Source organism: Olea europaea, unplaced genomic scaffold (genome assembly GCF_002742605.1).
Source record: "Olea europaea var. sylvestris unplaced genomic scaffold, O_europaea_v1 scaffold2308, whole genome shotgun sequence".
NCBI classification, from domain to species: domain Eukaryota; kingdom Viridiplantae; phylum Streptophyta; class Magnoliopsida; order Lamiales; family Oleaceae; genus Olea; species Olea europaea.
In genome coordinates, this window is record NW_019241173.1 from 52,304 (window position 1) to 68,919 (window position 16,616).

General features: G+C 32.4%; 1 protein-coding gene across 1 annotated transcript; it reads left to right on the plus strand.

Annotated features, from left to right (window-relative positions):
* The first annotated feature begins 12,302 nt into the window (after positions 1-12,302).
* Positions 12,303-15,850, plus strand: LOC111381448 (proline-rich receptor-like protein kinase PERK1). Its single transcript, XM_023005228.1, has 9 exons — positions 12,303-12,455; positions 12,611-13,401; positions 13,502-14,059; positions 14,183-14,269; positions 14,355-14,425; positions 14,529-14,605; positions 14,868-15,015; positions 15,162-15,323; positions 15,400-15,850. Exons 2-9 carry the CDS (start codon positions 12,699-12,701, stop codon positions 15,679-15,681), a joined length of 2,088 nt encoding a protein of 695 aa, XP_022860996.1. The 5' UTR covers positions 12,303-12,455; positions 12,611-12,698; the 3' UTR covers positions 15,682-15,850.
* The last annotated feature ends 766 nt before the right edge of the window (positions 15,851-16,616 follow it).

Below are 16,616 nucleotides of genomic sequence, written 5' to 3' on the forward strand. Positions count from 1 at the left end.
CTAAAATCAGGAAATGATCAGATGCAATGACATTGATGAATACAGGCCACAGATGAAGAAGTCAAAGATCTATCAATACAGGTCACAGAAGTTATTTAATGTAAAGAAATTCACATACGGTCAACAAATTTAGGGTCGCAGAGAATCAATTTTCAATGCAATGACATTAATCACAGAATAAACTAATTCTACTTATGGACTGTCAAAGACATTTAACATATATGTCACAATCTATTTAATTCAGTGGTCACAACTAGTCACAATTAACAAAAATATGCACCAATGTGATTGAATCACAAAAACAGTCATAGATCAACACGTTCATGACTATAAATTGAAAAACAAAAATTGCATACTACCAATGGTTAATGAAAAAATACACGTCACACACTGGGCAAAATATAGTTTATTCTTAATGGCGTGAAATCTCTGATTATGTTTGGATAAATGTTTCAATAGTTTCGAAAACACCTGTTTCTTCAAAATCATAAGCTATACTAAGTAATTATATGCTTACCTTCGAAATCATATAAAAAAACTTCAGTTTCTGCTTTGGGCAAATTGAATTCTTCCATACTCGAACTTCGACTTTCTCCAATTAAATGAAAATTACCAGCATATCGACGTTATTGATCGATTGCAGAGAATGCCAGGGAAATTTTCGTGATGTTTTTGGAGAGTTTTTGGTGAATCTGTTGTTTAGAAAGAGAGTTTTTGTGGAACCCGTTTTGTAGAGAGAGAAAATCTTGTTTGATTATGGTTGGAAAATAAAAAATGTATTTAATTATGGCATATTAGTAATTTGTAGAAGATTATAATTTTTTTATCCAAATTTAACGTATATAACATTATATTTTTATATATTTAATATTTTCAATTATCACCTGGATTATGAAAGTTTTAAGGAACTTTGTTAATTGTGAAACATGTTTATATAATATAGTAGATATGTGGTTATCCCTTGATTTTTCCATTCCCAAATTTTTCAATATTAGAATCGCGATTCATTTTAGTTTATCCAGAGGTTGCGTTGACATGCACGTAAATTAATAACATATGCTACTTTATTTAATAACTCGTGAATTTTATTCAACCATTAACTTAGGTATATGAAGATTTTTTCCTAATGAATGTTTGGTAATTTACATTTATGTATGTATGGTAATTAATATTTTTAATCTGATTAAATAACTTTAGGCATTCTATTATAAGTTATAAATTGATATTTTATCATGTTGTTGCTCTTGAAGTAACATAATATTATGATTGAATTGTTGTTACTCCCGAAGTAGCATAACATTATAATTAATATTGTTGAAGAATATTAATTGCCCTTGAAGAGCACGAACTATATTTTTCTAATATCGCAAAAGAATATTGACATATTGCTTTTGAAAAAGTAATAGTAAAATACAACATGCTCCCATAGTAGCACATGCTTTTTATCCTTAAAGGAAAATACGTAACTTATGTCATGTTGATATTGACTATTTTATTAACTTTTATATGATATTTAATCATATTATTTGAAATTAATTGTATTTTCTATATTGTGTAGTTAATCAAATGACAAATAATACAAAACTTGAATTTGCTGTACTTGACATATTTGGCAAAAATTATCTGTCATGGATACTCGATGCTATTATCCATCTTATCTCAATAAGTCTGAGAGAAAAAATAAAAAGAAGGAATTAAAGAATCTCTATAGGATCGTGTAAAAGTATTTATCTTCTTTCGTCATCATCTTCACGGTGGATTGAAAAGTGAATATCTCACTAAGAAAGATCCACATACTCTTTGGAAAAATTGACTCAAAGATTTGATTATCAAAGGACTATAGTCTCCCCAAAATCTACTATGAGCGGATGCACCTTCATTTGCAAGATTTCAAAACTACTAGTGGGTACAATTCTAAATTGTTCAAAATATGTTCAAATTTGACCTTGTGTGGAGAAAAAATCACTGATGAAGACATATTGGTAGAAAACTATTTCTACCTTTTGTACCTGTAATGTGCTTCTGCAGCAATACTGTGAGCGTAGTTTTAAAAAGTACTCAGAACTTATATCTTGATTGCTTGTGGCAGAACAAAATAATAAAATGCTAATGAAAAATCACAGGTTACATCCAACTGATTTTGTACCATTACCTGAAATAAAAGGTATTGTATTGCATAAAGCAAATGCAATATCAAGATAAGGACATGAACGTGAACGTGGACACAGATTTGGACATGGACATGAACGTACATGTGGAACAAACCATGGATGAAATAATAAACAAAAGCTATCTCTAGCAAGGTAACAATTTCATAAAGCACGAAGCAAGCGAAAGTAACACATCAAAAAATGCACACATAGAAAGTTACTTTAGATGTGGAATGAAATAATATTGGGCACATACCTGTCATATGGCAAAACATCCAGTGGAATGAAAAATCAATCAAGGGAAAGGGGAAAATGCAGAAAATTATTGCTGATTATGATTGTCTCATTGATGTGACTTATTTAGATGTCTCCGATTTCTTTGCTGATCCAAATGGAAATATTGATCATTTGGTTGGGGGTGGTATGATGGAAGATATAGATTAGTTTATTTTCTATGTTTACCTTTATTTTAGAAATTTAGTTTAAAATATATTTTTACTTTACGAAAAAATTGAAATTTTATTATGCACCGCTAATTTCACAAATTGAATTATATTTACCCTTTTAAATTTAAATTCAATTTTTTTAAATATATATATATATATATATATATATATTTTGTTATATTTATAAATTTATGATGGATTATCAAAATACCTGTTTGATTGATAGTACAACTACACTATCATTCTTGAAGACAAAATATTTTTTGGACTCAACGTTAGCAAAAAATAATGTTCATACAATATCAGGTGCATCGAATATCGTTGACAACTCTAGAAGAACTTGTATTATTTTATCAAATAATATAAAATTATATATTGACGATACAATTTATTCTAGCAAATCCTTATGGATTTGCTTAGTGATAAAGAGATCCGCAACAATGGATATCATACTGAGATGATGCAAGAAAATAATGTTGAATATCTTAGCATAATTTTTTTTTTGTATCTGGTTAGAAAAATAGATAAAAGAAAAATTTCATGCACTCCCATATGACATGTATTATACATTTATAAAAATTGTGAAATCAAATATTGACACAAACTAGAAGTTCATTGACCCAACAATTTTTATACTCTGGCATGATCGACTTAGACATCCAGGAGCTATAATATGTGTCGGATAATAAAAACTCTTATGGACATCCTTTAAAAAACCAGAAAATTATTTTATCTAATGATTATCCATGTGTAACTTGCTCTCAAGGCAAGTTAGTTATTAGATTTATGTCTACAAAGATCAATATTAAATCTCTAACTTTCTTGAGAAGAATTTATGGAGATATATGTGGGCCAATATACCCAACAGTGGACAATTTCATTTTTTATGGTATTAATTGATTCTTCTATTAGATGGTCACATGTATGCCTACTTTCCACTAGGAATATAGTCTTTACTAGACTACTTGCTTAAATTATAAAATTACGAGCTCAATTCACCGATTACTTAATGAAAGCTATTTGTCTTATCAATGCTGGTGAATTTAGATCACAAGCATTCAGCGATTATTGTATGTAAATTGGGATTGTAATTGAATATTCAATTGCACATGTCTATACACAAAATGGTTTAGCGGAGTCATCTATTAAACATCTACAACTTATTGCTAGACCATTACTTATAAAAACAAAACCTCCAACTTCTGTTTGGGGTCATACCATATTATGTTGCATCGTTGGTTCATATAAAATCAATTGCCTATCATCAATATTCACCTTTGCAACTTGAATTTGGTCATGAACCTGATATTTCTCACCTACAAGTTTTTGGTTGGGCAGTCCAAATCCCTATTTCACCACCCACAACGTACTAAATGGGTCCCCAAAGAAGATTTGAGATTTATGTGGCCTTTGATTTATCATATATTATTGGGTATTTTGAACCTTTAACGGGTAATATATTTATTGCATGTTTTACATATTGGCATTTTGATTAAATGACTTTCCCAATTTTGGAAGGAAAAATTACATTCTGAAAAATAAAGTAAAATTTATTGAAATGAAACAATTCTATCTCATTTTGACTCTCGCAACAATCAATGTGAGCAAGAGGTTGAAAAAAATCATTAATTTACAAAAGGTTACAAATTAATTACCTAATGTATTTGTTGACACAAAAAGTGATAAAATCATATATTCTAGTAGAAAATATTTTAGTAAAAATTGATATCCATGTAGGAAAATTTGTTGTAGTAAATGAATCTCAAATACGCTAGAAGTATGGTCGACCAATTGGTTTAAAAGACTTTTTACCTCAAAAAAGAAAGGTACAAGAGAAAAACAACTGAAAACTACAAAAGAAGTAACATTAGAAAAGATTAATTAATGAAATATTGAAAATATGTTTCCCGAAGAACCACAAGTATTTGAAATAATGAGGTTTCAATAAATTATATGCTATCTTATAAATTATGGGATTAGAATAATATTGTTATAGAGAATTTTTTTGCTTTTAATATGGCTTTTGATATTATGTAAAATGAGGATTATGAACTACAGTTAGTTAAAGACTGTCAAAATAAAAATAATTGATCAAAATGAAAAGAGGTCATACAAGCGGAATTGAATTTCTTAGAAATGAAAATTTTTTGGACATGTAATTTGAACACCTGAAAATATAATCCATATAGGATACAAATGGATTTTTGTATGAAAAAGAAATGAAAATAATGAAATTACAATATACAAATCTTAACTCGTAGCTCATGGTTTCTCATAGAGACCTGAAATTTGATTATGAGGAAACATATTCCCCCTAATGGACACCATCATTTTTAGATTTTTAATCAGTTTAATCGTGTCACAAAAGATCGATATTCGCCTTATGGATGTAGTAACTACATATTTGTATGGTTCACTTGATAGTGACATATATATGAAGTTGTTGAATGACTTAAAGTGCCAGGAACAAATGAGACATGCCCAAGAAACCTGTTTCTCAAATAAATTACAAATTAGATTGAAACAGTTGTAGATTGAACATTTCCCAGAAACACTATTTGTTCATCTACTTACATATACAGAAAAAGTCTTAAAGCACTTTTATATAAATAATGCATATCCACTGGCATTAACTATGATTGTTCGATCACTTGATTTAAAAAAAGATCAATTTCGTCCACTTGAAGATGAAGAAAAGGTTCTTGCTCCTGAAGTACCATATCTTAGTGTAATAGGAACATTAACTTATCTAGCAAATTGTACTCAACCCGACATAGTTTTTTCTGTAAATCTCCTAGCATGGTATAGCTCTACACCAACTCAAAGATATTGGAATGGTGTTAAACATATTTTTTGTACCTAAAAAGCACTATTGATTTTAGATTATTTTGTTTTCAAAAGACGATATCTGCTTTAGTGGGATATGCGGATAAAGGTTATCTCTTTGACCCGCATAAAGCTAAATTACAAATATGATATGTATTTATACGTGGAAGAATAACTATATCGTGGAGATCTGTGAAGTAATCCTTGACAGCAACATTCTCAAATCATTATAAAATTATTACAATCCATAAAACAGGTCGAGAATGTGTATTGTTGAGCAACTTGACCCATCATATCCAAGCATCATCTTGTTTAACTTTAAGAAAAGATAGTAAAACAATTTTGTATGAAGATAATACAATTTATATTGCAAATTTCAAAGGAGGCTATATTAAAGGTGATAAGACGAAGCATATTTCTCTTAAATTCTTTCATACACATGAACTTCAAAAGAATGGCGATATCGATATCCAATAAATTTGCTTAAGTGACATTAACATTGTTGACATTACATTCAAGAAATTTTTCCATGAGATTAGAATGTGTCAACTCAAAAATTCTCAGTGATCAACGTCAGAGAGAGTAGCTGTACTCTTTTTCCTTTAATTAAGTTTTATCCCACTTAGTTTTTCTAACAAAATTTTAATTAGGCAACATTTATTTTTAGGGGAAGTTTGTTAAATAACCCAGTCAAACAATGTTATTGGTTAAATAACCTTCCATCAATGTTTTTCGATCAAATGGCCTTCACTTACAAAATATAATAAACAAACAATGTCAAATGTCCAAATACTCTCACTATTGAAAAAGATCCAAACATCCTTCTCAATCCAATTAAATTCCTCAATTCAATTTTTGCCCCCAAAATCACAAAGACCCATTTTCTTTTCTTCAACTATTCTTCATTATATTCTTCATTAATTTGGGTATCTTTTGAACATTTATCATTTACATTGAAAAATCTCATTTATATTTGAAGAAAAAAGAAAGATAATTTTAGACATCTTATGTAAATTGTACATTTATTATTGAATATATTATTGAATAATATTTAAGTTGGTGTTGTTTTGGTATTTAGTGTATTTTTTGTGTTACTGCAGCTATTGGATGGTAATGACACTCCAACTGTTATTCGAAATGTAGAACGTCACTCAATCGTTATCAGTTATGTAAAACGACACTAAAGTCGTTATCTGTTGTGGTTTATTTATTTTTTTCAAATAAACGACATCTAATAATGGACTTTTGAAGTAAATAACAAAAAAAAAATTGACAATGTCATAAAGAAATGTAGAAATGACATAGCTTTTATATTATGGAGATGTTGAAATAACAAGTTGTTCTACTCATATGTATCGATTAAGTTAATGAACGTATCTCTCAACTTTTGTACATGTTATGTGCATATTACAACGTAAATAAGTTATATTTATTATTTTTTAGGAACACGAATGGATCATGATGGTTTATAATCGTGTTTACACATGTAACAGTACATGTACCGTTTTCATGTCCAGTAACGATACTTGTACCATTTAGAAATTTTTAACTATATTTAATCTTTTTCAATAAAATAAACTCTAATAACGGATTCCATAATACATGTAACATAGAAATGTTGACCATATTATAAAGAACGGTTGAAATGACATAACTTTTATATTATGGAAATGGTGAAAGCACAAATCATCCTACTCATATGCGTTGATTAAATTAATGAGCATATCTCCTAACATTAGTACATTTTATGTGCGTATTACAACATAAACAAGTTTTACTTATTATTTTTTGAAATAAGAATTGGGCATGACTGCTTGTATTTGTGTTTACAAATACAACGATATAAGGGTCGTTTTTTCTCAATAAAGGCAGTTATGTCGTTCCGTTGAATTCTCCAATATTTTTATTTATTTTCAAGGGAAAGAAATCAAGCACTCTAATATAAGTAAAATGAAAAGGTTGTTCATATGATAAAGAACGATTGAAATAACATAGATAACATAATGTCGATTTGGTGAAAGCATAAATTATTCTATTGGTTAATTAAAATATAAATAATAAGCATATCTCTCAGGTTTTAATAGATCTTGTGTCGTTCTGTTTATTTCTTAAATATGTTACTTATTTTCCAATGCGGCAACCTCAAACATTAGATCTCCTAATTTAAGAAAGTTAGAAAAGTTGATCATGAGACAAAGAACAGTTGAATTGACATAGATTATACGATATTAAGTTGGTGAAATCACAAGTCATTGTATTTATTCGTTAGAAAATGTAATCAATGAACATATCTCTCAACTTTTGTGAATATTATGTCCATATTACAACCTAAATGAGTTTATCTTATTGGTTCTCGAGACATGGATGGGTCGTGGCTATGTATACTCATCTTTATAGACAAAACGATGTAAGTGTCGTTTAACAGCTCTTGTGTTGTTCTTTTGATTTCTCAAATATTTTACTTTTTTTTTCCAACGCAACAACCTCGAACATTAGATCTCCTAACTTAAGAAAGTTAGAAGGTTGATCATGAGACAAAGAACATTTGAATTGATATAAATTATACGACATTGAATTGGTGAATAACAAGTCATTGTTTCGTTTCGTTACGTAATATAATCAATGAGCATACCTCTCAATTTTTGTAAATATCTTGTCCATATTGCAACCTAATTGAGTTTGACTATGGGTTGTGTCTACGTATACTCATCCTTATAAACAGAACGACACAAGTGTCGTATAACAGCTCTTGTGTTGTTCAATTAATTTCTCAAATATTTTGATTCTTTTCCAACACAGTGACCTCAAACATAGATCCCCTTACTCAAGAAAGTTAGAAAGTTTGATCACGTGACAAAGAATTGTTGAATTGACATGGATTATACGACATTGATTGGTGAAATTATAAGTCATTGTATTGATTCGTTACAAAATATAATTAATGAGCACATCTCTCAATTTTTGTAAACGGAATATTCATATTGCAATAGAAATGAGTTCAACAATTTGATTCTCAGGGCATGGATGGGTCGTGGCTATACATACTCGTGCTTATAGATTAAATGACACAAGTGTCGTTTAACAGCTCTTGTGTCGTTCTGTTGATTTCTTAAATATTTTGCTTCTTTTCCAACAGCGACCTCAAACATGGATCCCTTAACTTAAGAAAGTTAAAAATGTTGATCATGTGACAAAGAATGACCAAGTTATAGGATATCGAGTTGGAAAATCACAAATCATTGTATTGATTCATTAAAAAATATAATTAATGAGCACATCTTTTAAATTTTTGCAAACAACATATCCATCTTGCAGCTGAAATGAGTTTCGGGGCATGGATGGATCGTGGTTGCCTATACTTGTGTTTATAGATAGAGTGACACAAGTGTCGTTTTCTTTACAGTAACTGCACAGGTGCCGTTCTCATGGAAAATTACGTTTCGATAACGACACTTGTGTCATTCTTTAGAACTTCTCATCTTAGTAGCGGCAAAAGTGACGTTCTTAATGACCTTTTCATCCTCTAAACGGCACTTATGCTGTTCTCTTAAAACTTTTCATCTCAGTATCGACACAAGTGATCTATTATTTTCAACAAACTATAGGTAATGAGCATATCTCTTAATTTTTTAAAATGCCATATCTACCTTGCAAGTTAAATGAGTTAAATTTATTCTTTCACAAGGCAGCGATGGATCGTGGTTGATTAAACTCGTAATGATAGATAGAACAGTGCAAGTGCTATTTTATTATCAGTAATGACATTTGAGCTATTCTATTAATTTATCCTTTATTCTCGTTTGTTTTCAACGCAACGACCTTTAGAATTGAACACCCTAAGTTGTGCAGTTCTCATAATAATAATAGAAGTTTATATTTATGTACGTCACTTGTGCTGTTCTCTTAGAACGTTTCATTTTAATAATAGTATTGAAACCGTTCTAAAGGACTTTTTAAATATTTTAAATGGCACTTATGCTATTTTCATGGACATTTATAAATCAAATATAGTGACAGTTGTGTCATTCTCATAAACGTTTTCATCTCAGTAACGATACAAATATTATTCTCATAGACAAGTATATTTTCAAGTATAATAATAGTTGTAAAATTCTTATAAACATCATCATCTTAGTAACGACACAAGTGTCATTCTTATGTACAAGTAAATTTACAATCATAACGATAGTTGTGCTATCAATGGCAAGCTAGACTAACAATTAATGAGCATATTTCTTAATTTATAATTAGACATAGAACAACAGAAGGGTCGTTTTCATTTCAGTAACGGCTTTTGTATCATTATATTGATTTCTCCTATATTTTGATTTTATTCTAGCACAATTATAAACATTTTCATCTTAGTAATGATGTTTGTTCCATTCTCATGATAGCTTGTAACAAATATAACAGCACTTACGTCGTTCTCATCTCTATCTCATAAGTTCAATAATGGTACTTGTGTCATTCTCATATATGCTTATATTTCTAATAACGTAATACATACCATTCTCATGGAATAACAACAAACTAAAAAGAAATGTATAATTGAAACGTAAATATTTAATTTAAAAGACATTAACAAAAATGTAAAAATAAAAAAATAAAAAAAAATAACAAAGCAGTACAAGTGTCGTTATTAAAATGAAAACGACCATTGTGCCATTATGTGGTTGTTTGAGCCCCCTCTTTTTTCGAAAAATGAATTTTGTAATAATGTTGTGATAGAGAATGTGTGGTTAAAAAATAAAAGAAAGTTTTGAGTTTGCATGTAATATTATTTTATTGAAGAATGAGTGGTTAAAATGGGATCAAATTATTGCTCAATAATATATTCTAATGAAAAATGGGGCTCAAACAAGGGCTATATGTGCAAATACAGTATAAGTAGCCACACCTTATTTATGTCCCGAGAACCAATAGTGAACTCATTTATGTTAGTTATGACATTGTCAAACTTTCTATGTTACAAATGTTAGGGAGTCCATTATAAAATGTTGTTTTTTTAAAAAATTGAATATAGGTGAAAACTTCGGAACGACACAAGAGTCATTACTAGACATGAAAACAACATTTTGTTGTTATGTGTATAAATATGAGTAAAAGCAATCACAACCTATTTGTTCCCTGAAAAATAATAAGTGGAACTTATTTATATTGTAATATTTCAATTGCACATGACATGTACAAAAATTGATAGATATATTCATTAATTTAATCGACACATATGAATATGATGACTTATACTTTCACTTTCTCAATAATATAACAGTTATATCGTTTCAAACCATGTTTGAACAGGTTCATTTTTCGTTCAATGATCAGCTGGTAAATACCCTTACTAAGCCCCCTCTTGATTGTCAAATTCACTAATACATTATCCAAGATTGGAATCTCCAAGGGGAGCTCCATTTTGCTGGGATTCAGTAAGGATGAACTTTGAAAATAACACGAAAATTGAAGATAATAATACTCAATGCTTATCGCCACTTCATCAAAACTCATCACATACTAATTACAAGGATCGACACCTCAACAACATAAGTTGCGATCTTCTTTAGCATTGTCATATTTGTTTCAGACTTGTAATTCATATTATAAAATGTAGATTAGAGTCCTTGTGACTTTTATTTTTATCCTTATCACTTTACATTCTTATCGTTTCACAGGTAACTATAAATAGGTATCATTGAACAAAATTCATTTAATATCGATCAAGAAATAATTTCATATTAGCATTTACTTTTTGAGATGAAAGAATCAATATGTCTTCTATTGATAAAAAGATCCCATATTTATAGCTATAGGGACAAAATATTCATCCAAAAAAATAATTTTGATTAATAAAAAGTAACACACTTTTAAATTTTACCTACGAAAATTGGTTATGTTTATAAAACTTCTTGGATAATAAGTAATAACTAGTATATAAAGGACAGGAGTAAGGTAGTCTCAGCTTTACTGACAGTCGCAGTGTGAGGGTTCGATTTTTGAGATATGAAATTGAACTCTTTGTGGGCACCAGTGTATGGACAAGCTCTAATTCCTCGGCATGCTAGAGCACATCCTACGGTTTATCTCCCTCATGATACTTCAGGGGCAGGGCGATGGAAGCCCTCAAGGTTGGGGTTCAACCTTTTTAAGTATGTTAATATTTTATGCTTAAACAACCTTGCACATAGTATTTAATTTGTACCTATTCATAGCTGTCTTCCTAAAAAAAAACTATTTCTTCGACAGTACATCTTTGCAAGAATAGAGTGTGTTAATGCAACCAATCAGCTCTGGATTTCTTCTCTCTTTTTCTTCATTTTGATCCTGTTTGTGTTGATTTAACAGATTTGTCTTTCTATTATAACCTAATTGTTCATTTTACATCTTTTGTAAAACAAACCAACATTAAAGGAAGTTTTATCAATACGAATAGTCAATAACAGATTGATTTATAGTCTCTAAACAACATATTTTTAATCAATATCAAACATACACAGAAACTAATCGAGGGGGAAGGCCCGCAGACTATTTTTGGAAGAATCAATGGAAGTGAAACAAATCCCTTTAGCCTCAGGTAGTAAAAAATAGCGGGATACTATATTTCGAGATTTTCATATTTAAGTAGGACGGTAGGAAGGTATGTATAGTAAGACATAAGAATGGATATATGTAATAATGGACAATATTCTTGAAATAGTGAACTTTTTTTTTCCCCCTTTTCGTTCCTTAATTTCGACAAACTTGAAAGAATCTGAATGAGGTGGAATCGAGAATCGCTGTCGCCCCTCGAATAAACTATTGGTGAGTAATAAAATTAGAAAGGCCAATACACGGATCTGGTGTTAAAAAAGAAAATAAAAATGTAACTGATTCCTGCCTAAAATAGGGGTTAATTTGGGAAAGAAATTAAGGAGAGACCCTTCTTTGTAGGAGACAAAAGGTAGCTTTTGTAACATGCAGAAATCATAATGCAATGCCTTTTCTCTCTCTCGCTCTCTTAATCTTGAGGTTGGGAACCCCAGCAAATTTCTTCTCAAAGGTACCTACCTTACTACAATTTCTCTGTCATGTACATCTTAGTTTCTTATTGCATTTTCATTAATACTATCTTGTTTCTAGAATGAATTTCTGCAAAATATTGATGATATTCTTGTTGTTTTGAATAATGTTGGCAATGAATCCATTTGTGTTTAGGGGCTCTGAATTGTTGTGAAGAGCAGTTTTATGGGAGAAATTTGAGCTTCCCAAGTGAATATTTTTCCGGGGGCTTCATTTTTGTCAAATGGCAACACCTCCTCAGACTGCTCCGTCACAGAATTCTATTGAAACGTCTCTAGGCTCTCTACAACATCCTCCAGAAGCGGCAGCATCAAAACCACCAGCTTCATCTCCGCCTGCATCGCCCCCACCAGCGTCACCTCCACCAGCTCCACCAAAGTCACCTCCACCTGCTTCTCCTCCACCAGCCCCTCCAACATCCCCTCCCCCTTCTCCTCCAGCCTCACCACCTCCGGCCTCACCAACTTCTCCTCCTCCCCCTGCCCCCACTAAACCTCCCAAAGAGTCTCCACCACCTTCACACCATACCCCACCACCGAAGGAATCACCTCCTCCCCATACTCCTTTATCTCCACCTCCTCCTCCACCTCCTTCGACTCCCAATCCTAACCCTACTGCCTCCAGTTCTCCTCCTGCACCTATCTTCTCTCCACCCCCTCCAGCGGCAGTTTCACACTCACCTCCATCAGGCTCTTTAACCCAACCGCCTCCTTCGCATTCATCACCAGCAAACAAGCCATCAGGTTCATCAGGAGGCTCTCGTCATTCACCATCACCATCTGATTCCACAAATGTAGCAATCATTTCTGGAATTGTTGTTGGGGGAGTCGTAATTCTTGCCATACTCATTACTTGCCTAATATTGTCGAGGTCGAGGAGAAATAAGAAACAGCCGTATTACATGAGCCCTGGACATGGGCCCATAGGTGTGTTTAGTCAATAAGACAATAACTTTGATTTTTCAATTTTACACAATTTTTCTAAATGAGTTATTCTGGGTATGTGCGCTATTTTTTTGGCTTTCAGGTGCAGAGATGTACTTCCAAACTTCCACACAATGGAATAGTCCCCAGCCCATGGAACAAATTGTTAAGATTCCTCCTCCACTGGGTTCCATGGGAACGCCTATAGGTCACGTTGGGGTCTGGGCAGCTACACCATCAACTCAACCAGTACCGGCAAATAGCAGCAGTGAATTTAACTCCTGTTTCTCAGGGCAGCTTCAGACTCCTAAGCAACCTCCATCTCCAAATGTGGGTGGTATTACTGGCTTTACCAAGAGCCAATTCACTTATGAAGAACTAGAAGCTGCGACTGGAGGATTTTGTCAGGCCAATTTGTTAGGCCAAGGTGGATTTGGATTTGTACACAAAGGTATATTACCTGATGGAAAAGAAGTGGCGATTAAGAGTCTCAAGTCTGGTAGTGGGCAAGGAGAAAGGGAATTCCAGGCTGAGGTCGAAATCATTAGTCGTGTCCATCATCGCCACCTTGTGTCCCTCGTTGGATACTTTGTCGCTGATGCACAGAGAATGTTAGTCTACGAATTTGTTCCCAATGGGACCTTGGAGTTCCACCTTCATGGTTAGTTTCTTGTTATTGTCAATAATAAATAAGATTTTAACATCTTTTTCTTTTGGTATGATGTCCGATGCATATCAATAATACATGATTTGTGAATGCTCTAAAGTTAAAATGTGGTTGCAGGAAAGGGTCGACCAGTTATGGATTGGGCAACTAGGCTTAAAATTGCATTGGGATCAGCCAAGGGGCTTGGTTACCTGCATGAAGACTGTATGCATTTCTCAACTCTTCCTCCCTAGAAACTTATGTAAGATCATTAGTTGATATGTTTTTATATTTTCACATATGATTGCAGGCCACCCGCGAATTATCCACCGTGACATCAAAGCAGCAAACATTCTCCTTGACTACAATTTTGAAGCTATGGTAATATTTAAATTTTGTAGATGTACCTGCAGGATAGATCATAGAGGATGACTAGTTATTACATTACCACAATAGATGTCCTGATGTTTTACGTGTTATCTAGGTGGCAGACTTTGGATTGGCCAAGCTCACTTCTGATAATAACACTCATGTCTCCACACGTGTCATGGGAACTTTTGGGTACGTGTTTTACCTTTCATTGTGTATGGTTGTAGTTTATTGTATCTTGATTGTCAGGGAGAACAATTAGGATGATTAATAGCAACAAGAGTGGAAATGTTGAGGTTGTTTTGAAGGTTTAGCAATTGCCTAAAAGTTTCATGGGATATGTTCATCATGGATGTTCATCATTTGCATCTTACGGAAGGATATGCTGGATTTCAAACTGAAATAACCTGATTGATAGACATGCTAATTCATAATTTAACTCCTTGAAATTCAGGTATTTGGCTCCTGAGTATGCATCAAGTGGCAAGCTAACAGAAAAATCTGATGTTTTCTCATATGGAGTTATGCTATTGGAACTCATAACCGGGAGGCGACCTGTAGATCCTACGGGTAAAATTATGGAGGACAGCTTAGTAGATTGGGTTCGTTCTCAATCCCTATATCCACATTTTTCATGTACCTTCGACTAATAATTATGCAATTGAAGTTCCCTCTTATATTTGGTTGAAGAAAATTTCTTATTTCCATTTTCTACCTTTTCTGATCCAATTTCTGTCAAAATAAACAGGCTAGGCCTCTTCTATCAAAATCCATGGAAGATGGAAACTACGGTGAAATTGTGGATCCACGTCTTCTGGGTAACTATGATCCCCTAGAGATGGCTCGTATGGTAGCCTGTGCTGCTGCCTGTATACGCCATTCTGCAAGAAAGCGTCCGAGGATGAGTCAGGTAACTGAAATGTGTATTTTTCTAACAATAGGCTATATGTATGATGTTGTCTGATTTATGAAAAGTCTTTATTTAGATTGAACGAGCTTTGGATGGAGATGCATCGTTAGAGGACTTAAATGATGGTGGTAAGACAGCCCATGGAACGCCTTATAATAATCCAACTGGGAATACAGAAACATACAACACTGTTGCCTACAATGCTGACATGATGAAGTTCAGGAAGATGGTGATGTCAAGCCAAGAATTTACAAGTAGCGAATATGGAGAAACAAGTGAGTATGGGCTTAATCCATCCTCATCAAGTGGCGACTCCGGAGAGATGCCTCATCCAATCCCTCAAAGGAAAAAACTATAGGAAAACATGACTACATTGATTTGCATTATAGTTCCATGATAAATAGTTATGCAGAGTTTATATACCTGAAAGGTGGACTGTGCTTCTTTTATTTGCAGAAATGTTTGTCCAATAAGATTCAATATCTGTATAAACTTTTAAAACTTTACACAAAATTTGTATTCCTAAATTTTCTTCGTCTTCTGGCAGCCCTTTTGTGCTACTTCTCCATTTGGATTCTTGCAATGTTTGAAGGCATGAATTAATTATCCTTTTTATTTTAAATGTCAAAACTGTTCCATTGGTGCAAGTCCTCTATAAAAGGCAAAAGAAAATGTGGAATACAATCCATCCCAAATACAACTTACAAAATCAACTGAAATAGAAGCTGCCATATTGTGGGTACCTACAGGAGATAAAGCCCCTATTTAGTACAGATTTATAAAACTCATTTTCAATTATACATTCTCTGAATAAAATAATTTTGTATATAAATTTGATTCGTCTGAATAAAAGCATATGATCATCAACCATGGTTAAAACAACCAATTTCTCATGATGAGGAACATTATGCCGATGGTATTCACTCATCATTTTGATTCATCCAAAAATCAATTCTCGGGTTCAAGAAATAGAATATAAATGGCTTTTGAAAACCAATGATGTACAGGTGGTGATTGCCATGTATTGCACAAAATATTTTATATTAAAAAAAATAAAAAATCTACAATCAGAACAAAAATTAACAGACATTATTGGGTACATTTTCATGAAATTATTTAACGTAAGAAAAATAAAAAAATATAATGATTATTTTTGGGCTTTTGCATTTTTGAGGCCCCTCTCCTATCTTGAGGCCGAGGCCTGGGTCTGGTGCCAAAAGCTCCGCATTCAGCATGCACTGGAAACACTGGCGGATCTAGCACCTGGCGAACTCCCGCGACCGTGCGTGCTGG